At 39.3% G+C, this 26,060-nt stretch overlaps 1 protein-coding gene across 5 annotated transcripts in view; it reads right to left on the bottom strand.

Moving 5' to 3' along the window:
• The window catches only part of MAD1L1 (mitotic arrest deficient 1 like 1), an 841,854-nt gene that overhangs the window by 450,310 nt on the left and 365,484 nt on the right, over positions 1–26,060 (bottom strand). For all 5 annotated transcript variants that reach the window (XR_003852570.1, XR_003852571.1, XM_029576299.1 and 2 more), the window contains one exon: positions 2,156–2,363. Coding sequence is in view for 3 of the 5 variants with exons in the window: in XM_029576299.1 (XP_029432159.1) it covers positions 2,156–2,363 (208 nt within the window). In the remaining 2 variants the exon portion in view is untranslated. The remainder of the gene's footprint in view (positions 1–2,155; positions 2,364–26,060) is intronic.

Here is a 26,060-nt window from a genome sequence, read left to right as displayed (position 1 = left end):
TGAAGTCAAAATCAGAGTAATACCAACAGGCAGAAACTGCTCAGTTAGAAAACTTTCAAGAGCGCAAAATACTGCTTGACGGAAATAGAGGACAAACATTTTCTTCTTTTTCAAGCATATGAAAAGTATTTAGGTGTATGAGTGGATAAGAGAAGGAAATGGGTTTGCCAAGCAGCTCAGTTAGGGAAGCTCTTCCTGTTGCTTAGAGAGTGGAGTACTAAAGCAACGTCAAATCCCAAGGCCGTCAGCCGAAGACGAAAGGTTGTAGCATTGCGTAATGCAGCATCGAGAATGGAGCAAGACGTTAAAAGGCAAAAACAAACTAAGAGAATCAACATTATAAACAAGGGCCACAGAGACCTACTGTACATCATTCTCCACACACAAAGACTTGGCTTTTTTGTGCAAGGGGCTATTTACAGTACTATAACGCACACAGAATTTCAAAGACCTTGCAAAAGGGCTTGATCGTTAACAGATTTGTGGGCATACGAGTCAATGAGATACCAACTGGCATTTTTCTCACTGTTTCCAAAGAAAAGACTTGAGGCCATATGTATTATAGCTATATTTCAAAGAGAGTGCTCATTATTAGGCTGCATAAATCCAGTTTGCATATTCATCTGTGCCAAATTCATGCACTATTGTTCTTGAGACCATGGAATATTATATTCTGAGTGTGGTACAGCATGCTTCAGTCTCAGTTTTCTGTTCAAAGATATGTCTCTGTTTGCTGAGGCTGTGTCTCTTGTACAATAAGAATCTACATTTACATAAAAGTTAATGTGAATGAACGAGGCTATTTTCAAAAACATTGGGTCCATCAATTTATTGTGGTAATTCTAGAGAGATTCAATATGATTTAATACTTTCGTGACCTGGCAGTTTGCTATCTAGAGTGGATCTTTATCTTTTTGAACATTTCAAGCTTTATTATTTACTTAATAAAGTATTTGCAGTCATACAGATATTTGTGCATGTCCACAGAAAAGAATACAAATATATTCAAGATGTTACAATTATCAATATGCTTTTTTTGACCAGGGTTAATGATAGTGGAGCAGGATTTCTCAAACATCAATATGTTGCTCTCCCTTCCAACTTACGCCTTCATTTTCCTAGACCAGCCCCACTTAAACTGAGCACCTCCAAGACTCCATTTAAAGTTTTCTGCATATAAAGGCCCACTTCCTGGCTCTCACGGTACCCCAGTGATTAACATCATTTAGTACACATAAAAGATGGCATTGGTTTTTAGGCTGCGAAGTTACCCCACTCCATGCTCGGCTAAAGTTGAAAAACAGCCTAAATATCTAACCTGTAAAGAAGATCTCTAGCAAATATAGCCTTGGACTCTGCTCTCCAAAATCACCATAAGAGATGAACCCTATCACATATTAACTGGAACTGAATGGAATCCAATTAACATGACGGGAAACTGGAGAAGATCATTGAGGAATGCAAATTGTTTAGCACCAAAATGCTATGATTCATATTTTGTGGATAAAATATTGCAATAATTATCTTATTCTCATGGGATTTGGATCCTTTCAAACACGATCTGCCTAAGCTCTTCCACTTTTTCTGTGTTACAACTCAGCAAGGAAAGACTCAGGTCAGAGTAGTCATGCAAATACTCCAAAAGTCATGGACCTACACAAACCACTGGGTGAGATCACCAAACATCCAACCAAATCAAATCCTGAATCACTTGCCGAAAGGTTCATAGATGACAAACAAGGAATCATGTATTTCCATGGCCCCCATCTATATTTATTTATTTTATTTAGAAGTCTTGTATACTGTCATTCCACGTGAAAATCACTAGTTCACTACGGTTCATGACATTAACATTCATAAGTATTAGAGAACACTGAGTACATCAATAACATACACCATTATCAGTTACCAGGCAATGGGCAGAGTATTCGGGTGGTAGCTTGGGAGGGTATTAGGGGAAGAGAAGAGGGTATTAGGGGGAAAATGGGAAGAGAGTTACGGTGAGAAAGTAAATCATTTAATCAGTTTGTGTTGACTTGTATGCATTTTGGAACAGCCATGTTTTCATTTCTTGTATGTAACAGTGGTTCAAAGCTCCTAATGTTTTAAAAGCTCAGTGAATAGAAATGCCACCTGCCCGTCCACTATGGCTTACCTGCAATTTCTTGGGAGGTCTGTATGCTTCCTGCTATCTCCAGTTTTTCAGGGACAGAATTTCCTCCTTCCAGAAGCCTGACAAGTTCTCGAAGCCTCTCACATTCCTTTTGCTGCTGCTGCTGCTCCTCTTTGCGATTCTGCCTTGCGAGGTTTGCAGGATTCAGACTTAGATGAAGCACTTTCGTTTTAGTTGGGTCATAGTGGCCCTACAAAAAAAAAAAAAAGCAAGCAATTTTTACTGCTTACATTGTTCACATGATGTCAAAAGATAGCTAGTTTGTAAAAGGGAATTTTGTTTTCACTCAGGACATGCAATTATATATATTTTAGCAATGTATATATTCCAACTATATACAGAAGAATGGTAACATTCAAAAAGGTGCACATATATGCATGTGTGTTGGTGCACGCCCAGAGACGCAGCAATTTTATAACGTGCATGCACATATGCGCACGTTATAAAATAGTTTAGGCGCACGTATATGTGCAATTGATTTTAAGCTTGTGTACGCCCAGCAGTTAAGCTGCGTAAGCGAAGGAATTTTATAAAAGGTGTGCGTCCTTGCCATGATCAGTTTCACAATTCGTCCAAACACACCCCCCCCCCCCCCCCGGTGCTTTAGCCTGAACTCCCCTAATTACCCCAAATCCCTTAAACCCCTCACAGATGCCTGGAAATAGTTTTAAGACTTAAACCTCCTCCGTAGCAGAGATAAAGTTATGCGGCACTGGACCTGGGTGCATGAACACCCAAGACAAGTAGGTACTTGCGCGCCCATCTCTTGGCCCTGCTCCGGAATGCCCATGCCCTGCTCCGGAATGCCCATGCTCCGGAATGCCCATGCCCATCGCCCCTTTTGGACGATGCGAGATGTGCACTTGTGCGCAGATCCCGGCATCTTATAAAACTGGGTGGACACGCGCAAGTGCCAGACGCATTCTCATCTCTAGATTTTGGTGCATGCCGGGCTTTTAAAATTCACCTTTAAGTGCACATGGCAACCATCGAATACTGCACTGGAAATACTTTTATTCAATCATTAAACTTCTAGAAAACATATAAAGTTTAATAAATAGGTTAAGATCAATGTGCAATCATTTGATTTTTGTCTTTCTGATTTGGGATTTAAAAGGGAAGACTTTTTTTTTATATCTGAAAAGCAAAATATAAATAAAAAATAAATAAATATCGTCAAATTAGTCTTTACATTTCTAAGACATTCATCAACATTTTATTCATTTATTAATAGACTTAAATCTAATAATGACTCAAATTTCATACTTTCACAGATTTCTTAATGACTTGTAGATTTATCTAATTTTGCTAGCTTTGGTAGATGCATGGCAGAAGGAGTTTAATATCGACTTGGACAAACACGCACTTTCTAAACAAAATATTTTAATTTACAAAAGTTACTGAAAATGTGCTTTTAAAAGAATTCCCACAAGAGAAGACCTCAGGAGACTGTTGCACCAGCAAAGCTTTGTCAAACGAGGGCTCCTTATATCCAGCCCTTGATCTGAGGACACACCCAGTGCTGGTCCAATTGGGAACTTCCAAAGGCATGGCCATCCCCCAACAAGTTACCCAGAAGACCACAGTAGCAATCTTATGGCTAACTTTGAGTACATGACTAGAACTCAAGGGGGGGTCATATGTTCAAGGTCCACCACTCACAAACAGTAGTGGTAATGTCACCCTGATGGTATACACAATCTCACAGGATTACATACTTTTTCCTAATACTAGGTAGCACCCAAAACACACTTGTCTTTCTCCTCTAAATTATCCTTTTTCTAATTTTTTTCTTTCATTCTAAGTTTTGAAACAAGGAGCTTCAGAATCTTTGCTCTTGCTCTTTGAGATTCAACAGAGGAATGACTGGAAAAAAAAAGTTCAGTGCTTAGTTTCACTTTTACCTGAAAGAAAATTGTATTTATAAACATTTGATAGTCCATGTTTTCCTAAAATAGCCTCAAGGTAGATTGCAAATAATTTATTAAGTACAACCATAATACAGTTCACATTCAGCATAGGTACATTGAACACTAAGGTGGGTATATCCACCAATATGATTAGAGATGAAAGATAGATTGATATGATCATCTGGGCTGAATCAGAAGATGTGGTAAATCACAAGTCTATTTGACAGACTGAAGAACAGGGATAAGGATAGGTACAAGGGTGCAGACACATTAAAATAAGACGGGCACCTAATCTAGTGGGAGTAGGAATCATTAAATAAGAAAACAAATGATGGAAAAGGGAAGTTGTGGAATCTAGGGGACAGTCAGGCCAAATAGCCAAGCCTTGAGTTTCTTCCGGAAGGTAAGGTAACGTGTTTCAAGGCTTAGGGGTAGTAGTATCTTGTTCCAAAGTTTAGGGGCACAGCAGCTGAATACACAAAGTATAATCAAGCTAGTCTAGCAGATGCCAGAGGAGGGGAGTGCATGAGGGCCATTTGGGAAGATCAAAGTTCTCTTGTGGAAGCATAGGAGCTGCGAGAATGCAGCTGCCAGCTGAGATAGGCTGGATGAAAAAATGTTGCTCATTCCTTGTTTCATCACCAGCTGGCTCTGCTCTGTGACTTCAAGTCCAAAAAAATCATTGCTTTGCTTCCCTCGTAGACTTTAATGGGACTAACCGAATAAGCCAAAAGGGAATCAGAATTTTTTTTTTTTTTTAAAGAGACCATGGGCATTTGTTTTGGTTGACCTATATAGCGGAGGCAATGCATGTAAATCTATTTCATGCATATTCATTGTGGATATACTGAAAATCAGACTGGTTGCACGTGTCTTGAGGCCTAGATTGAGAACCTCTAGTTTATGGGAATGCTCCAAAGTCCAACAAGTTGGAAAAACATAGCCCAACTTCAGGATCAGCTTCAGGTGAAAGGTCTCCTGCTTGTTCTTATGTCAGGTCATTTAGACAAATCTCTTGTAATGGACATGTACCATATATTGTTTTAGCCATAGTCTTATCAATTGGTAAAAGATGTATCTGAATCAAACGGTTGAATCAAAAACCTCAGGCATTTTGTTTGTGGAGACCCTAGATAGTTGATATTGCATATGAGGACTTCAGAAATGCCAGGCTGGTATCTCTAAGAGTTTAGGCCAAACACGGAGACCTTTTTCTGCATTTCAATTCTAAAAGTGTATTTTTCTGGGCTTATGTAAGGCTACTCAGGATCACGGAAAGACATTTGTGCTATAAGAGATGAGTTATTGGGAGCTACTTTTTAAAATAATTTCCATGTAAATGTTTACTTAAATTGGATAATGTTAGTTATGTGGTCTTTTTTTATTTTTTTTTTAACCTTTTCGAAGATGTTAATACTATAAAAAGTAGGAGCTAAGGGGCCATTCTCATCCACAGTTTGTCGGTACGGTAGGATTCATGTCAGCTATTGAGATTTGTGGTATTGTTAACCACTCATATAATATTTTTCTTTTACATTTTGTGAGCTTCCAGAAACTTTACTTTGGATTCTCCTCTTCTTAGGGGCTATAATTGTATATTTTTGCTGTTTGAATGTTCTTTTTCAGATAATTCTTTGGTAATATTTAGTTTTTGCCATCAAGCTTGTAGATGATATTATTGAAAATATATATTTAAAAAAATTGACTCAATTACCTTTCTTCTCCTGATGAATTAAAATTTAAACTGAAATCTTTTCACGACAGGACTCCTGCCTCTCAAATTTGAAGAAAAGTATACTTTTTTTTTCTTTGGTTTTCACCTGTTTGCTATAGGTGAGATATGGCTTTTATTATTACTATTAAACATGATCGATTGCTAATCAATGAAAGTTGTCAAAGCGGTTTACAATATCAAACAGTTATGGAAAACACGTCCAAAATTAAAACAAACATTACAAACTAATGGAACTCTAGCAATAAATGTAATTGGTCCCAAAGTCATGAGCTCCCATGATAAATCACCAACAGCAAACCCTCCCTGCTTCACAGCTAAGCAGAGTCAAATAAATACAGAAAACCTAGCTTTGTGCCAAATCTCCACACACACAGAGAAATAATTTTCTGTGTGATAATACATGGAAAAGGCATAGAGCAGGAATTAATGAAGCTATTCTTCCACTAAGCTATGGACGGCTACTGCTTTTCACCAATCACCCCTCGCCTGACTCTCAAATACATATCACAGAGAGCTCTCCAGGAAACCATCCCTGGGGAGGGCACTGCTCCACAGTCATCTCCAGACCAGCATGGGGGAGGTGTCGGGGAAGTTTCCAACTATTCACATTGGGATAAACTCTGCAACAATTCTCAAAGTGAACATACGGGGCCGGCAGGCACAAAGTACCGGCGCATTTGTGTGGGACACACCACACACAGCATTTTCAAAACCCTCGCCAGCATTACTTCCTGCCCTCACTACGCCTCTTCTCAATGTGGCTTAAAGTCCATGCATCTTGGAACAAAACGCACACTTTTAGTCAAAGCGACCAATTAATTCACACATTGGTGAGGAAATGCAAAAGATACTCCTGAACTCTAACAGGTTGCCCAATACAATTATGTGTATAGTGTGTGTGTGTGTGTGTGTATATAGTGTGTATAGTGTGTGTGTGTGTGTGTGTGTGTATAGTGTGTGTGTGTGTGTATAGTGTGTGTGTGTGTGTGTGTGTGTGTGTATAGTGTGTGTGTGTGTGTGTGTGTGTATAGTGTGTGTGTATGTGTATAGTGTGTGTGTATGTGTGTGGGTGTGTAAATCCTCATATACACACTATGGGCCTGGTTTTCAAAAACATTTATATGCGTAAAACAGGACTGGATGTGCATAAATGGGTTTTCAGAAACTTGCCCTGGGGGCTTAGGATTTACTCGTGCAGATGCAATTTTATAAACCTCAAACTTGTGTGCATGTAAAAAGGGGGAAGTCTACGGTTGCTCTGAGTAGGAGCCCTAAGAATAAGCACAATTCCCCCCCCCCCCCCACTTATTTCATTTCCGTTATTTGTAAACTGATGTGACATCACTGATCTAATGTCGGTATATAAAAATGTATAAATAAATATGAATTGCTATTTGAAAAGACACTAACGTGGGTAGATTTACCTATTTACTTGCATCATTTCATGCCTGCTAATTGACTTCTTTATTATGTGCTATTGGTGGGGTCGGAAGTCCGAGAGTACTAGGGGGGAGTTCGGGCTGAAGAATCAGGAGGGTCTCAATGACCTGGAGAAGGACTGGGCAAACTGGTGGAGTTTCACTGGTACTTTCACTTATGCATGCAATTTTTTTTAAATACACTGATTTCTGCAAGTAAGTCCCACTTTACTTTCACATGTACACTTTTTAAATTAAGTAGAAAAAGTAAGCACTTTTAATGCAGTGTGTGTATTCATTTGCATGTAAGCTTACATACGTGCATATGTTGCAGGGTAAAGATACGGGTGGCTTATAATATACTATGGTAAAACTCCACAAGTATATGCCGCTGCCACATGCAGTTGTTTAAAAATGATCTTCTATGTGCATAAAAGTAGACGCAGAAATGAATTTATGTGCACTTACAAGAGGTGACCCTGGGGTGCAGTTGGGACAGGAAAATCATTTACGCTCCTAGTTTTGATTTTCAAAAGTGCATGCATAAATGTGTACACAAGAACATAAACTGCCATACTGAGTCAGACCGAGGGTCATCAAGCCCAGCATCCTGTTTCCAACAGAGGCCAATCCAGGTTACAAGAACCTGGCAAGAACCCAAAAACTAAGATGATCTCATGCTACTAATGCCAGTAGTAGCAGTGGTTATTTCCCAAGTCAACTTGACTAATAGCAATTTATTGACCTCTCCTCCAGGAACTTATCCAAACCTTTTTTAAACCCAGCTAAACTAACTGCCTTAACCACATCCTCTGGCAATTAATTATACAGCTTAATTGTGCGATGAGCAAAAAAGAATTCTCCGATTTGTTTTAAATGCGCTACATGTGAACTCCATGGATTGCCATCTAGTCCTTGTATTATCTGAAAAAGTAAATAACTGATTCACGTTTACCTGTTTCAGTCCTTGTATGATTTTATAGATCTCTATCATATCCTCCCCTCAAGCTGTCTTTTTTTTCTGTAGGCACATATGCCACATAGGGTTCCGCGAACACCGTAGATTTTCAAAGTGGACTTTTGTAAATAAATCCACTTTTAAAATTTGGCCTGAAGCTTGCTCTTTATATGTACAGTAAGGGATCCCTAAAGGCTTGAGGATGAAAAAGGGGTGGTGTAATATTTCTGCAAGACACGACAGTTACCACCATAAGCAAATTGCTGGGCAAACTGGATAGACCATTTGGTTTTCGTCTGCTGTCATTATGTTACTATGTATAATACAGCTCCCATTAGAGTATCCTGTCCTCTTACTTCCTCACAGGGAAACACAGTTGTGCTGCCAGCACCAGTTGAACTGAGTAGCAGATCCTGGAATTACGTGCCTGGCAACTCCAAATGCTAATTATTGAATCACTCTGCAATACAAGGAATAAACCTTTCAGATTTACTTTTCTTGCTGGGTGCAACTATACAGATTTTTTCCCCTAAATTTTCTGGGCATTTAATGTAATATTTTTGTATTTGTTCAATCTAAGAAAAATTTAGATATTGCAAAATGGTAAGGGATCAGGATGTTAGGACTAATTTTACTTTCTGCATTGAAGTTGTATAAATGCCAAAGAGATGATAAATGCTTCCCAAGCCTGTTGCATCTCCTGCATTATGACAGGCTTCCAAAAAAAATGACGACGTAAGGAATAGAAAGCTGTCACATTCTGGAACATTACCAGGTGAGGATAGAGGCCTTCTGACTTCAAGCAAGTGGATAGTTCAATGGTTACAAGGAGACCAAGGTTCAAATCCTGTCTCTGCCACCGACACTCATTAAAGCAAATCATTTTATCTTCCACTTACATTGCACTTAGTTCTTTGGGCCAAGGACTCATTGCACCTGCATTAACAAAGCATTAGAAAATTATTCAGCAGGGATGAAATACACTTGCCACGTACTCCCACTTCTTGACCCCAATAATTTGTTTTGAGAGGGGAGAGGCAAGTGCGTTTCTTTCCTGGTGAATGCAGCTCCTCACTACATCTCCATGCAGCCCTCCCCCCCACTCATCACCCAATCCCACCTGAGGGCAGTCCTCTCTCTTCCTTTAGCCTCCCCCCTCACCTCTTGCATCCCCCTCTCTCTTCTCCCCGCCCCCCATCTTTCACTCTCTTCTCACCCCTTCAGCCTATGTTAGGGTCAAAGATGCCACCTCTTCCCTCCTGTGACCTGTGCAGGGGCTGGAGATGACTATACCTCACCCATCCAGAAAATCCATTTGCCCCGGGAACGCGGGTGAGTGGATTTTTGAAACCCTGTATATGTAAATTGCTGCAAAGCATCCTGGGATAGGGTGCTATATAAATTCTGAAGCAACAATAATAATAAAACCTATAGGAGTAGAGGTACAAGGCTGGACAATTTCATTCAAGAACAAATGTTTTAGCCAACACAGCCAAATATAGGCAAATAGGAATTTACCAGTATTCTTTCAAACTAATCACTCAGTGCTTTAAAGGGAAGAAAGACTATTCAGGCAGTATCCTGTAAAAGAAAAAAAAAAAGATACAATTGACAGCCTGGGCTAATGAATGAAAGCTGGGAAATCCAAACAATTTTCTAGTAATAAACAGTTCTTTTGCTTGGAAGTAAAGCAGACGTGCCTAATAAGAAGAGTCACATTGTTCCCAGGAAAGAAATGATCTCCCACTTCAAAATGTCATGCCAGTGAAATAACATCATGGGAAACAGTGCATCGATTGGTCTTTACCAGAGAATACCCGAGTCTCTGCATCCTGCTGAAAGATGCTTGGGTTTGCCAAATAGGCGAGACCTGTCTGAAAAAGTACTTGCCAAAGAACGATGGCTCAAATTATTTAATACACACTTGCAAATGATCCTTCTTACCTGCATTACGATATATTGTTCAAGAACCCAATAGCAAAGACTACATTCAAAATACTCTAATGCACTGTAGAACGACCTGCACATTTATGTTGGATACTTTTTTTTATATTTTCATTTGCAGATAAAACAATGTCTGCAAAATTGAATGCACTTATCTTTTTTATGGCTTGAAAAACCCTGAATATCTGCCGTGAGTGAAATAGTCCTAGTCCGACATGGGACCACGTTTTGAATGTGAATAGTTCTTCTTCAGGGTACACGTTTATGCCTGCATTTGTACAAACACTGAAATAATAATGGTGTCTGGCCATTATTTTCAGTAGCCTTTGATATTGAGTTCTTGAACAATATATATCATAATACAGATAAGGAGGATCATTTGCAAGTGTGTATTTTTTTCCACTTACCTATAAACAAGTTAAACGGAGGCCAGCATTAATCTGATTGATCAAAATATTTAATATCATCCTAAACAGTGATTTTGGAAAATTACTGTGTTTATTGTTTGATGTAAAACTGCTTTGGGTTGAAATTGTTTGAAGGAAGGCAGTATAAAAGTATAATATGACTATTATCCAGATGGTTTCCTGCAGACAAAATCAAAGATAAACTCATAAATGCATCTGGTTAATGAGACAAACAAACAGCAAGCTACACACAGGGCGAGTCCGCCGAGCATCACAAACATACTGGACACTAGTTTTTTGGACAATGTTAGTGATCATTTCACTGAGACTAATAGATTCATTTAAAAATTCAGCAGAATTCCCTCATTTGCTCTTCCTTCCTGTCCAGGCAGGACAGGAAGGAAGCTTTCCTGAAAAAGCTTCAGATCTTCCGCCATGAAGAATGGGCAAAATCTGCACCACTCTGCTGTTCAAGGTTGGTAGACACTTATCCTGACTGACTCATGGCTGTTATTGCAGAAAAAGGGGCTTCCATCAAGTATTGAGTCATAAGGTGTGAAGATTTATGCATTTAAAACTGTTTGGTTTTTAAATCGTAATTACTTTTTGAATATTTCTATAATTGTTCTTTCACAATGAAATTGAAGAGTACATTGTGTAGATCAATGAAATAAACTACTTGAATGCATTTTGATTCGTATATATTTCTTAAGATAGCAGAATGTGAAAAATGTACATGTGTGAGAAGACTTTTACAAAGCACTGCAGTTAGGCGTACCTAGAGGTTTCTGGGGGGTTGGCCATGTCTTGATTCTTGGTTTAAGTATGTATTGCATTTTATGTTATGTTTCTGTGTACTATTTTTTTAATGTAACCCACTTAGGGCCCCAGTATTGGCAGGATTTAAATACAAATAAATACATAGATCATCTAGTTTGCTTAATGGAAGAATTGGCCCCACTTCCCATTTTGTCTTGCGCTCTTTAAATTGGGAATCAGAATATTTTTCAGAGCGGAGGTTGTATTGATGTGCCCCTTTACTTTCTGTAGTTTCTAAATGGCAACTGAAAAAGATGTCCACAGGGCTAATGCGAGACCAAGTTTAATAATATTAACGTCATCAGATGCAGATGCCACTCTAGCAACACCAATTTTGCTTAATCTTGATCTTTGTGGCATGATGAGGCTGCCTAAAGCACCGAGTCCCTTGCTAAGGACAGAGGGCTCTGCGCAAAGCAACAGTTTTCTTGGAACTTTTAATCTGTTCTATTGTTGTCAAAAAGCATCAACATCCTCTTGCTAAATCTCCTTTAACAGAAAGATTTGACAGCCTTTAAAGATTCCCAGGAGATCCATACAGCTGATATGAGGCTTCTGTAAAATTCATATCCACAGCATTGTCTTTGATTTGTACTCAAACCTTTCAAACAGACATCTATGTGGGTCTCATCTGGGACGCCAATGGTCCCTCCAAAGAATAACTTTTGTTGAAGGCTAAGGAGCTGCTACCAAGACAACTTTGCTTTATTACCTCAAAATAACAGCCAGAAAAATTGAAGGGAAACATCAGAGAGATCCTGGGATAAACACTGTGGATCCCTAAAGGCTATAGAGGTTATAAATAAAGAAAACATATGGGGGTAACTTGCTACCCATAAACAATAACAGTATCAAGGCTTAATGCAACTCCATCATTGCTCTCTGCTTCAATGGCAGTGAGTGAGAAAAGGGGAATTGGATTCAGAGAGCAACCAACAAGGGCTCCGACTTTTACAGTTTGGGGAACAAATAAACATGGGGGTAACTTGCTACCCATAAACAATAACAGTATCAAGGCTTAATGCAACTCCATCATGGCTCTCTGCTTCAATGGCAGTGAGTGAGAAAAGGGGAATTGGATTCAGAGAGAAACCAACAAGGGCTCCGACTTTTACAGTTTGGGGAACAAATATACATGGGGGTAACTTGCTACCCATAAACAATAACAGTATCAAGGCTTAATGCAACTCCATCATTGCTCTCTGCTTCAATGGCAGTGAGTGAGAAAAGGGGAATTGGATTCAGAGAGCAACCAACAAGGGCTCCGACTTTTACAGTTTGGGGAACAAATATACATGGGGGTAACTTGCTGATGTGGCTTTCACTACCCTTAATCACTAAGCCTGATACTTTTGATGCAGATCCAACACCGTTCTCTGCTTTCACAGCAACAGTTAAGGGAAATTGGATTCAAACAGCATCCGAGGGCCCTGACCTTTAAGGTCTGGTAAACTGATAAGCATGGGGGTAACCTGCACAGAGCAGCAGATACTGGCATAAGCTTGCTGGGCAGACTGGGTGGATCATTTGGTCCTTTTCTGCCGTCATTTCTATGTTTCTATAAGGATTTGTGTTTGTATACTGTTTAAGTTTTGAACATTTTTTGATATAGTAGTTCTTTTCTGGAAAGAAATAGGTACCAGTAGTCACATTTAGGGCCCTACTTAATGGTGGGATGGGAAGGGGCAACCAATCAGGACCCTGTCCCCTGCAATTGGCTGGAGAGCCTATGAAATGACAGCTTGTAAATAATACACCCGACCCTAGAACACCAATACACCTCCTATTGGGAAACCATTACAAGCTGGAGTGCTACAGAGATCACTATACAGAAACTACATGCTGGCAGAATACCTCATCTTGATCACTAACAAAACACAGATAGACCTTCAGCAAGCACAGAATAAGTGACCACAAATTATAAACAGAAATGTGAAAAATCTGAACTGAAATCAAACTCTGTATGCAGTGCAATACCGGAGAAAGATGTCAAGATGCTGCTCATTCACATTTCCAAAGCTGATATATTCAAATCACTAAACCAAAAGGAAAAGGGATTCTTTTTTTCCTTCCTTCGTGTGGACATTTTAGAGTCTAACACAACAGCTCTCGCTCACAAGAATGACAGTGGCACAGCAACTCCATCACAACACCTCCCTTTTACACAGACACAGACACACACGCATATATAATATGTAAAAGGATGATGATGGGGACCCTAACCTAACTCTTCCCACTATCCTCACACTACTTTGACCTTTCCCTCTGCCCCCAGGGTTCTCCTCTGTCTTGCACCTCCCTCCTCCCAGTAGGCAGACTTAATCTCCTCGCTTTCCCTAGGGGCCTAGCATCAGTTTTCATTTCTCCCCCATCTCCCTGCCCAGGCAGCAGTCTTTCAAGTCTTTTCTCCATGCAGAAGAAAGGACTCAGCGAGGAGGAGTGGAAGTGGCACAGGATGCATGTTTTTGAAGGACCACAGGGCAATTCAAGTAGGTGGAGGGAAAGGTGCTGGTACTCAGTACCAGCACATATCCCTTGAAAAAAAAGCCCTGTGCTACATTGTTATTGCATGGCAATGTGATTACACATTTTTATTAAAAATGAGTAATTATGGAAACATGCTGTGATGTTTCTCTCTAGATGATCAGAGAGCTAGAACAACAGAGAGCGATAGATGCAGTTTACTGGGATTTCAGCAAGACTTTTGACATGGACTCGCATAGGTGATTTATAACTATTTCTAAACTGAATGCCCTGAGTATAGGCTGTAAAATGACTGGCTGGGTGAACTGGTTACGATGGAAGGGTCAAAGGAAAACGGGGCTCACACCAAGGAAATGGGAATTACCAATGGTGTGTTGCAAGGATAAGTCCTTGATTCAGTTCTGTTTAACATTGTTGTAGGCGATATTGCAGAAGGGCTATTGGTAAAGGTTTGCCTTTTTGTGGATGACACTAAAATCTGAAACAAGGTAGACACCCTAAGATCTGGAAAACATGAGGGATCCAGTGAAGCTTGAAGAATGGCCTACAGTCTTAATGCTAAAAACTCAAGGTAATACGTTTGGGTTGCAAAACCCCATGGGAGCATTTCAATATGGGGTGAAGTTCTGTGTACAAAACAGTAGCGGGATCTGCGGGTGATCATAAGTTGGCCAAATAACTAGATAAGGTGACAGCAAAAGCCAGACGGAAGCAGGAGTCTTTGGTGAGACTTCATTTGGAGTAGTGAGTACAATTCTGGAGGTCGTACCTTCAAAAGGATATAACTGAATAGTTGGTCCAGAGGGTCTTCATCATAAAGCATATGGGAACAGAGTTAAAAATCTAAACATGTGTACCTGGAGGAAAGAATAGAAAGGGGAGATCTGATAGAGACATTTATATAACTTCCAGGAATAAACAAACAAGAGGAGAGTCTCTTTCAACAGAAAGGAAGCTCTGAAATGAGGGGTCATGGCATAAGGGGAAAAAGAGTTGGACTCAGGGGTAATCCAATGAAATAATTCTTTAGGGAAAGGGTGGTAGACACATGGAACAGCTATCCTGAGGAAATGGTAGGGACTAGGCTAGTAATGCTAGTAGGCAAAGGAGATGTGGATAGGTAGACTAAATAGGCCCTATGGTCTTTACCCGCCATCATGTTCTATGTTTCTATGTGTTTTTTCAGTGAATATAAGGGTGGTGTTCAATTAAGCCTTTTTATATTTTTGCTTTATAGTAACTTAACAGGCAGATTCATTTTGCCAATGGAAGAAGACCAATGTGAAAGTAGGTTTTGTAGGTCATACAATTGTTTCTAGTGGAAAGAAAAGATAGACAAGCTCTTTTGGGCTACAATGAATTCCGTTTTGTGCAAGATATGGATATGTTTGCAAGCTGAAAACAAGCATTATGTTTGCTGTGCCTCAGTAATCTGGCACAAAATCTAAAGTGTCAAAGGTGGCCTTGAAAAGAGATCTTTCACATTTTGGCATTAAGTTTCTGGTCTTGGTACACTGCCCGAGTCAGTGAGTCTTGGTTACAATATAAAAGCTAAAGTACTGAACACACTGCCTTCATTACCAATCTAAACATACAGTACAGAACAGATCGCTTACATCTGCAGTTTCATCAAACTCTGCCTTACCCCGATTAGCTGACCTGGTACATGAAGATTTATGGGGCAAAATTATCAAGAAACTGCATCCCACTTTGCCAGTAAGCATATCACAAAGGAGGTTATGTTTAGTTTGTTAGTTGCTGACACACACAATAATTCTTGACTACCAACAGTTCTACTGCACAGTAGCTGTAAACTACAGGGGAAGAGACTCTGGCAAATGTCCTAATTTACCCCTAGATCTCTTCCCAGTGTGGCTAGAAGGATAACCCTAAGGAAACGTCCCAATCGACACTCATGCTCCCACCTTCTTATACCAAAGGCATCTAAAATAAAACACACTATCAGGCACAGAGAGTTAAGATTGCACCCAATCTTTTATTAGCAGAGGTTTCCTGACAATAAACAGAATACAAAGTTTGCATTTTTAACCATTTTCCTGTTTAATTATTCCAGTACAAACAAATAAAGCTAGGAATGTCAGTGAGTGCAGCGGAAGCTGCACTCTCCCTCCCCCTTTCACTGAACAAAAGCCACATGGTATAAACATTATTCTGTATTTCATCTTTTACTTTACAGGTGGAAAAACGATCTCCTTCCTCAGCTGACATTTGGACGGAGCTCTTTCGCGTTAGTCTCTCCAGTTGTTGCCCATTCGTTTTCCCTTCTTTCCTGGGCATTTGGGAACCGGTGAGCCTAAGCTCAAAATCTTGTATTCCTATTGCCCCACACTAATCTCCAGGCTAGTTAGCTATATAATTATAACATATGCATGGGCCCACCCCCTTAGTGGACCCACTCAACCTCCCAGACTTCTGAGATAGTCGCATACACAGAGATACCACCCGTCTTACAGGATACATCTGCACAAAAGGATGAATTAATTTTCCATGAGACAGATTTAGATTTTAAGCCTAGAAAGGCTATCTTAATATATAAAACAGAAATGAAGTATATATATCTCACTAAGGGTTCCTTATAGGTAATACCTTTACATAGCAACTAGATATCCAAATTAAAATTCTCACTGTCCTTACTTTAGGAAAATAGCACTGGGGGCCACTGAAAACAAGGAGCAGCCTCGTGGTTAGAGCGAGCGAGCTAAGAATCAGGGAAGCCAGGGTTAAAATCTCACAGACACTCCTCGCGACTTGGGCGCGTCACTTCACTCTCCATTGCCTCAGGTACAAACTTGGAGGTGATTTTACTGTGGGAGGGGTGAGATATCACTGCTGCCTCTTGCAGCAGATCCTCATTCCAGTGAGAAGCAAATCTAAAGCAGCCCCCCCTCCCCCCACCACCCCTTTTGTTGGTTCTAAGACCAATTGCTCCATGAAGCAGCCAGTTATGGTGTCCAGAAACAATCTCCTTGTCTTGCCCAAATTAAACATTTACCCAATCAATGTTAGGGTAATTGAAGTCTCCCATTATTATTCTGGTTCCACACTATCCTGGTCGGGTACGTGGCAGTAAACTCCCAGGCGCTATATTCCTCCTTGTCGTGCATGGAATTTCTACCCATAAAGATTATGGTTTGTTTTTTGCAGAATTCCTATTTCACTTGCTTCTATGGAATCTAAACCACCACTCTCTTCTATCTGTTCAATCATTTTGCTATATTTTGTACCCATGCATCACAGTGTCCCACTGGCTGTAATTTTTCTATCAGTTAGAAAATTACCCCACAAAGTAAAAGTTATCTAATGACGTTCTAGACTTCTGACCTTCCTATCCTGTTTTGCATAAAACTTGGCGGCTTTCCCTAGAAACAGATACTCACACTCCCTACACAACATATGACCACCACAACATGGTAAGAAAAAGTCAAAATGTAATCAGAATTAACTGTTTAGAACATTTATGATATATATATATATATGAAAAAAGGACCAAAAGCAAAAAAAAAAAATAATAATATGAAAATCAGAGTAACCCCCCAAAATTTACATTTATCAGAATGTTCATCATTATTTAAAATAAATAAAAAAATCTCATTCAGTAGTGAATTGATTTTTATTAGAAACAGAATCTGAAGGCAAATAAGGATCGTAAGACCCATCCAGTCTACCTACTTTATTTTCAGGTACAAGAGACCTTTCTATCTCTGTCTTTCTATTATTTTAGTCCAATGTATTTATCGCCTAAGCTGTGATCTCTAGGCAATGTGCAGGCAAGGAATTCAACAAAATTATTGTTACAAAATAAAATTCATACATAACACAGTAAGAACATAAATACCAAATTAGGTCAGGCCAAAGTTCCATCAAGCCCAGCATCCTGTCTCCAACAATGGTCAATCGAGTTCACAATAGCCAATCTTTCTTGCTCATAAACCAGGGATATGCAGTTAATAATGGTTTACAGACTTTTCTTCCATGAACTTGTCCAAAACCTTTATAACCCAGCTATAACAACTGCTTTCACCACGTCCTTTGGCAACAAATGCCACAGTTTGTGCGCCGAATGAAAAAACACTTTCTTTAATTTATTATAAATGTGCTATTACCTTCACGAGTGTCCTCTATTTGAAAAGAAATAACTGCTCCCTGTTTATTCATTTTATACCACTCAATATTTTATAGTCCGTACTCATCTCCTGTCAGTCGTCTCTTCTCCAAGCTGAAGAGCCCTAACCTGTTTATATTCTATGTGAATGTGAGTGAGTTTTTCTTCTTTTTGATTTACTCTGGATATAGTTCAAATCTGGGCTCTTTTTGGAGTCATTTCATTGAAGATATGCATTGGGTATAATGTGGATTGTTGAGGTCAAAAAGTCCAACATGCTCAACATGTTTTAGGTTGATGTCTGCTTACTCTGCTTCATTTCTTCCACTGCAGATACTCAAACCAACGGAAGAGTGAAAAGCCATGGTTCTAGTTGCATCTAGCTATTCCAACTGGAATGGCACATGATGAACACCAGTAGCACCAGCACCTAGATGATGTTGATCATGGATTAATCTGCCTTTGTCTAGGTGGTGCCCTTGACCTATAAAATTACTTCACCAACACATGCAAAAATTGTGAACATTTTTAAATAATTCAAAGCACTGCATAACTATATGAAGTCAAACAGTCATTCAAGATGCTCCAAGATAATTTACTGAAAACATTTATAAACTATTTTATGAGAGTTTAGTCCATATAAAGCAGTGTACAACCACTCTAAATAAAAACATAAAGAGCATAAATTATATAACACAATGAATTTAAAAAGTTTTCAAACAATATAAATCGAGAGTTAATGAAATAAAATGGAGACCCACTGTATGGCAATAAACTATATAGCAAATATCAGCATAAGATTCCAGTAAAGAAAAGAATAAATATGATCTGTTTATGATAACAACCCAGCCATATTTTTCTAGACATCATGTAATTCTGATGATCTCTAATTTCAATGGAAAGGCCTTTCCAATGCAAGAACGCTGCCACAGAGAAAGTTCTGTCCCTTAATCTAGCATCTCACAGTTCTCACACAAAGGAGTTGTGACAGCTCCATCTATTCCAGTTATTTAATCTCAGAGCTTTAAGCACAATAGCAAGCAACTTAAATTTTATCCTTGAAGCAATAGGCAACCAGTGAAGTTCCCTCAGCATAGCCATAGCACACTCCCCTCCATAATCTCTCTAATACAAGCCGTAGTGTACTCTTTTGGACAGGTTAAATTCCACACACAGATTTTTAGGTGTTTTTTTTTTTAGATAGTCCTTTATAAAAATACATTGCAGTAGTTCAACTGGGAGATAATGAGGGAAAGACTTACAGGAAAGGCCAAAATTTAGCAAAAAAAAAAGACTTTTCATGCAACCAAGGAGATTTAAGGCTCCATTGATAAGGTATCTAGCTGAACCTCTGAGCTCTTCCCTCCTTTTTAACCGTATAAGATGTACCCTCAAAAATGTACAACTTCATGAAGTTAACCCCCCACCCCCATCCCAAAAAAAGCTACTTACCTCTCATTCCCAATGTATCACTGAGCAGTAGGACACAATCCAACCAAGCCAACTTCGGTCTTATTTCAAAATTCTGTCTACTTCAAGGAGATACTTCATATTTGAGTCAGCAATTCATAGTCCCTTTTTTCGAAACCATATAGCTTCACTTATTTTAACAATTTTTGCATGAGCTAATTAAGTGATTTTTTTTATAAGCACCTTATATAAATACATTTAGAAATCAAAAGACTTTCGGGGGTACAATGATTAAAATTATGAGCGTTGAACAGCTTTGAAGTGTGGCACAAAATTCATATAAACTTTGAATAGTAGGCATTGCTTGATAATGATATTGGAAATATATATTAGCCATAAGAGCCTGAATTGAGTCTACATTATTGCAAAATAGGAAAAAGCCCTTTTTGAATAAGATCCATTGGTACTGACTTGGATCATAATGTCTATCAGATCCAAGTTATTCAGTGTACTGAAACTCTGTATTTACTGTCTTATAATAAGAGCTGGAAAACACTGGATTAGCACAACTTTTTTTTTTTTTTTTTTTTTTTTTTACAGGGACATGCCTGCTAGCCTACTCTGAACTTCTTGAAATGGTTGTAGTGGAGATACTCAGCATTTCAACTCTAACTCATACATAGGTAAACCATCACTGGCACAAATTTGCCGCCTCCCATCAACTTAAGCACTAATCATATTCTTCTTTTCTCACAAGTCAGTACACTAAATCCTTGACTTCTTGGGGGTTAATACCATTTTGATTTACCAATTCTACCACTTTCTCACCTTGTCTGCTTTTTTGGAACTGTTAAGGTTCTGCAGAGATGGATTTATAAATATAGTGAAAAGGTCCCAGTCAACCAGAAGGTGATGACAATACTGTAGAGTTTGGTATGCGTACAAAAAATCTTTTCCCAAAAGAATCCCTATGCAAGGCGAATTAAAAAGCATACTCAAATAACCTCAGATCCTAATCCATATTTATAAACTACACAGTACAAAAATGAAATCAATATTCCTCCACTAAATGCATACATGAATCTGAGCTTGTAAGATACTATAGGTTTCCCCACTAGCTTCCTGCTGAGACCCTGGAAAGTTTCCCAGTGCATGACAGTGTTCCTGAGTAGTTAATGACATGAAGAGGGGATCAGCACAGCGATTTCATCCATCATGCATAAAATGAGGCACATAAGCACTCAAAAAAAAAAATCATATCAAGCTTTCCAAATTCCAAAGCTTTTAAAATGAAGCTATGCCATACTGCACATATAACCCTAGTACATAAACCATTTTTTTCATTTATAAATTGTATTTCTTTAAAAAGTCCGGTAAGGAAGTGCCTTTTATCACTGAACGTAAGGTTTTGCTTCGATATATAGTGCATTCTTTTCACATAATCAGCCTTTTAAAAGGTCATTCTTCTCTTGTATTCTGCATGAATTTAGTAATTTAACAAGTTTACTCTTTCATCCTTTATTCACTTTAAAAGGGCTCTGCTTCCCCGCATATTTCAATGTGGCGGACAAAAACAAATTATTCTTCAAAGAGATTTATTCCTTTCAATGAGAAACGCTATTTCCTCAGATTATAATTATGCACGTATTTTAAGGCAACGACATAACTGGGCAATCTAATTGCAATTATTTTTCATTTCAACACGTTATAATAGATTTTATTATCCAATCCACCTGGCACACAAAGGGACACTTTGTTTAATAATATCATCATCATCACTACGCTTAACCAGTAGAAGACTATCGGAACAGGGACACGTTTTTCATTCTCTCCTCTGCTTCCTTTGAACTGCAAATATACAACCTGTAAGCACAATAAAGAGTAAGTACCAAGCTGCTACTTCAATGGGCTTACACTGAAATAAAACGTAATATGTCATTTCTAGTAAACAAAATCCCTCCTAATCAGTTTTACCACACCATCAGCGACTTAACGTGCCGTACAAGCTCTCTGAATGTTTTGTTATGTTGCATAATGGTACTATAAAGCCTTTCCCACCTCCCATGTAGATCCCAAAATTCTTTATTCCAGTGCTTCCCAAACTTTTATCCAACAGGACACCATATTTTCACACCTGAAAATTCACATGACCCTGACGGCCAAAACAAAATAGCCAGCATCTATGCTCCCCCCTCCCTCATCCCAGACCTCCTCTACTCACCCGAGCGGCAATGACAGCAGCAGTGATGAACGCATGAGTTTCGGGTCTCAGAGAATGCCCATGGCAGGAGGCGGGGGCAGGGTCTGCAAGTGCACGCTACCTGACCTATAGCCACTGCAGGTCAAAGTCAGATCTGGAGGGCAGGGGCAGTGAATGTCTGCGTAGCGAGCAGTCATGTGGCACCATTTCTCATGACCCCATCCATTGATTGGGACCCCCTCCATCACTATTTGGGAACCATCGTTTTATACAGACCAGACATTATTTGCAACACAAATGACGACAGATGCTCCTATGCATTTCCAAATAATGGGGAGAGGGACAAGGGGAAGAGTAGAAAGAAAAAACTAAAGGAGCAAAAATTGAAACCAATTCTTTGAAAATGTTCTTTTAGTGATAGTTGCTACATAATAAAGGCACATGATCTCTCCTCCCAATTTTAGGAAAGGAAGAGAAGGCTGCATTATTTATAAATGCACAGAATTTTCACATAGAAAGATTTTAAAAAAAAAAAAAAACCCCTCACATTCTTCTGTTCTCTGTTTTGATCTTAACCATTAGAATCTAAGCCAAGGTCACGATGTCATATCTACAAGTAACTGGAATAGTACCACCTTGGCATCCCAAACCTTTACATACGACCAGCACACTTAGGCTGATGCAATACCATGCACTGCGGCCAGCGCATGGCTCAACATGCGATTTGACGCGTATTTTGGATGCGCGTCCATAACCCCCAATGCAAAACGGAGATTAGCGTGTCCAAAACACTCATCAAATCGATCAAGTAGCTAATAGCACTTTTCACATGTAAAGTACATGTAGATGGGACTAATCCCTGTGATGTAAAAAATTTCCCGCACGCCCAATGCGCCTTTGCAACACGGAAAGTTTTAGGGCTGGCATAAAAATCTGTCACGCTGGCAAAAATTTTAGGGCTGGCATAAAAACACAAAATCATGTTTTCTTTGATCCCTCCTATTATTATCGTCACGATATTAAGTAGGAGGACCACAGAAAGCAAAATCAGTAAAAAAAAAAAAATAATAATTTCTGGGTGCCCAATATACACTCACAACATATACAGTCCAGGCCGTGTATATATTGTGGGTGTATATTGTGCCGGCAGCAGGAGAAAACTGAAGCTCATACTGAGCACCCCTTTCCTGACCCACACTGATAGCCACCTTTCCTGGGTGTCTGATGCCGAGGAGGCACTAGAGACGTACAATTTCCCCTTGTGCCTCCTTTTTACCGTGGCAGCTAATTTAAATATATTAATCGGGTGCCCGGGAGAGGTGGATCGGCACGCGTTGGGAGAGCGGGCGCTCAATTTCTTGTATCAGCCTGCAGTAGAATGCAACAGGGCCAATATCATGGGCAGGAAATTATGGTCTCAACAGCGTAATACAAGAAAAATGATAGGAATCTAACATTCTACCTCAAACGGAGACTTAATGATAGTTGCCACTATAAGGGATGGATGGACAAAGCCCCAAGGTAAGTAAAAGTATTCAAGTAAATCTTTAAACACAGAAAAACAGGAAAAAAGGGCAACATCTGAAAAGCTAGGTAAACTAATGCTCAAAGTGGTTACAATAATTAAAAAATGTACAGTCAAAACACAATCAAATACACACAACCATAATATACATCCTAAAATGTACTACTGTATGCATAATCAAATAAATACATAACCAAATGAATCATAAAAAACCACATCAAATATATACAATGATATAATCCAATCCACACTCACCCAATAGCCTGCCCAGTGCCCTTCTCTCACTCAGGGATTAAACAGTCATTACCTCATGAATCTCTTGAGCAATTAACTAATCCCCCTCTCTTTCCCACTTTTCATAAAATGCAAAATCTCAATAACTATATAAAACATAACCCACTAAAGCATCAGCAATAATACAGTAAAACTTCCCATAAAAAATTGTCTCGACGTATCTCCTCAAAGGGGCACACAAAGCAAAAGTGGGATCTAGGGGGTGATCATATCTGATGATATTAAGATGGCCAATCAGATAGAAAAGGTAACACCAAAAGCCAGAAGGATGCTTGGGTGCTTAGGGAGAGGAATACCCAGCAGGGAAAAGGAGGTAATATTGTCTCTGTAAAGTCTCTGGTGAGGCTTCTTTTGGAGTACTATGTAGAGTTCTGGAGATTGCTCCTACAAAAGGATATAAACTGAAGAGAGTTGGTCCAGAAGGCAGTTACGAAAACTATCAATGGTCTCTATATTAGAGCATATGGAGGCAGTCAAGGATCTAAACATGTATACCTCAGAGGAAAGGGGTAATATGATAGAGACATTTAAATATCTCTAAGGAATAAATACATGGAAGAAAGGTCTCTTTTAATGGAAAGGCACACTGCAGTGAGGGATCATGGGATGAGCATGAAAGCAAGTAGACTCAGAAATAATCTAAGAAAATATTTCTTTACAGAAAGGGTGGACAACACATGGAACAGCCTCCCTGTGGAGGTGGTTAAGACAAGGGCCATATTAGAATACAAGAAAGCATGGGATAAGCATAGAGGATTCTCTGAGGGAGAGGGAGGGACTAGAAAGCTGAGCAGAAGATGAAGACTAGATGGTTCATATGGTCTTTACCTGTCATCATGCTTTTTTGTTTTTCTTTTTGAAACACTGTGATACCATAATCATACTCTAATTGGGATAGATTTCTGAAAGATTGGCTAACCCTAATATTTTTGGTAATCAATACTCTTCAGAGTAGAATCACAGTCTGAAAGGTTTATATCAAAAGCATACAGAAAATAAATACAATTAACATAATAAAATTATCAAAGTGGCTGCGTTTTCAATCTTATTTGGGACAGTTCTGTTGATGCTTCATGAATTATTGCAGCATAAGCAACAGGGAGAGAAAACCTGACTTTTAAACTCTTATCTACTGCTCACTGCAAACGAGAGATCAAGCTATTAATCTTAACTCTGAAGAGGACAGATGGAGCAAAGTGAATGACAAAGGACAAAGAAAAATGGAGGGGTGGGAAGGAAGGAGGGTCTGACGTTTTATTTTACTGAATACATTAGACTTATTTTGATGGCTTGAGAGCTTTATAGTAACCAGGAATACTGGAAAAAATGAATACTGAAACAGTGTAAATAAAGGCTGAAGTGCATAGGTAAAGCAGCTGTGCCAAAGCCCAGAGATCCTGCAGGGCAAGAATGAGAATATATTTGCAGAGCCATATGGACAAGACATTTACCTCAGAAGCATTTTACTGCTATTGGACAAGAAACATTTTGAAAAGTAAAAGTAACTTCTTTTCAGTCTGGAACAATGAGAATTCCAAGAGTCAAGGATGCCCAAAATCTCACCATGTCACAGAGAGGTTTTTACGAGATCAAGAAACGTAGGCAAGGGGGATCCAAGATGGCGCTGACTTGAGAGAGGATTCTGTTCTTCTCTCAAGTTCTGGCATTTTCTTTTTCCTCTAATTCTTTATTAGGATAAAAGGGAAGGGTCGATTAAGGAAGTGTCCACCCTGCTCTCCCTTCCGCTATCCAGAGAACTATTCCGCAAACTTTGGGAGGAGTTTGGGAACCTCACAGGTTTGGACGGTTTCCTCATTGCCGGTGCTGGTGGAGAGATGATACCAAACTGGCCGGGAGCCTTGCACCAAACAGCCTTCCAGAATTCTGTATCATGGGCTATAAATCCAGCCCCCCAGATGTCACCCTTGCTCATGATGATCATGACCTAATCTAGGAATCAAACTCTGAGCCAGTCTGGGTATATACTTTTTAAATCGCCACTCTCTAATTACAGTAACTTCTTATTCAATGTCCCTAATAGAAATCGCAAAGCCTCCCCATGGCAACCCTGAAAATAATCACACCGACTTTGCCAATAACAGGAGAAACAGACAACACCCTGACACTGCTTTAACGCACTGCAACAACCCTTTGCTTCAAAACATGAAAGAGCAGCCCCCCTCCCCCCCTGCTTGCTCTTGTAGGCTGCATAAAATGTGTGGACAAAAGTATTTAATGAGAAGAAAATGTCCTTCTGTTTAGTAAGGCAATCAAGTTAGGGGTTGAGGGGCAGGCACATCACCTGCCTACTGTTTAAACGGCATTGTTCATATTTCCATACTGAAAGGAAAGAACAAAAAAAGCAAAACTGCTCAAAAAATATAACTAGAGGCAAAAAGGATTTTGCTGAAGGGAACGAGTAATTAGTGTCAGAGATCACAAATACAAGAGGCCAGGTGGGTGAGAGAGAGAAAAGAGAGGAAAAGTGACAGAGTTTGAGCCTACGGAAAACAGACTGTGGTCCTGTTACGCTGAGAATTAGCCGGTCTTCCCTCAGTTTCTCATTTCATGGACTTTCTATCCCCCTTAAATCTCAGGTCTGCAATTTAGGGGTTATGCTTGATCCCCTTCTGTCTATGCACCCCCTAATAAATGCACTT

The sequence above is a fragment of the Rhinatrema bivittatum genome, chromosome 14 (genome assembly GCF_901001135.1).
Source record: "Rhinatrema bivittatum chromosome 14, aRhiBiv1.1, whole genome shotgun sequence".
NCBI classification, from domain to species: domain Eukaryota; kingdom Metazoa; phylum Chordata; class Amphibia; order Gymnophiona; family Rhinatrematidae; genus Rhinatrema; species Rhinatrema bivittatum.
The sequence above is the reverse complement of the archived record's forward strand: the minus strand, read 5'-3'. Positions and strand labels throughout refer to the sequence as shown.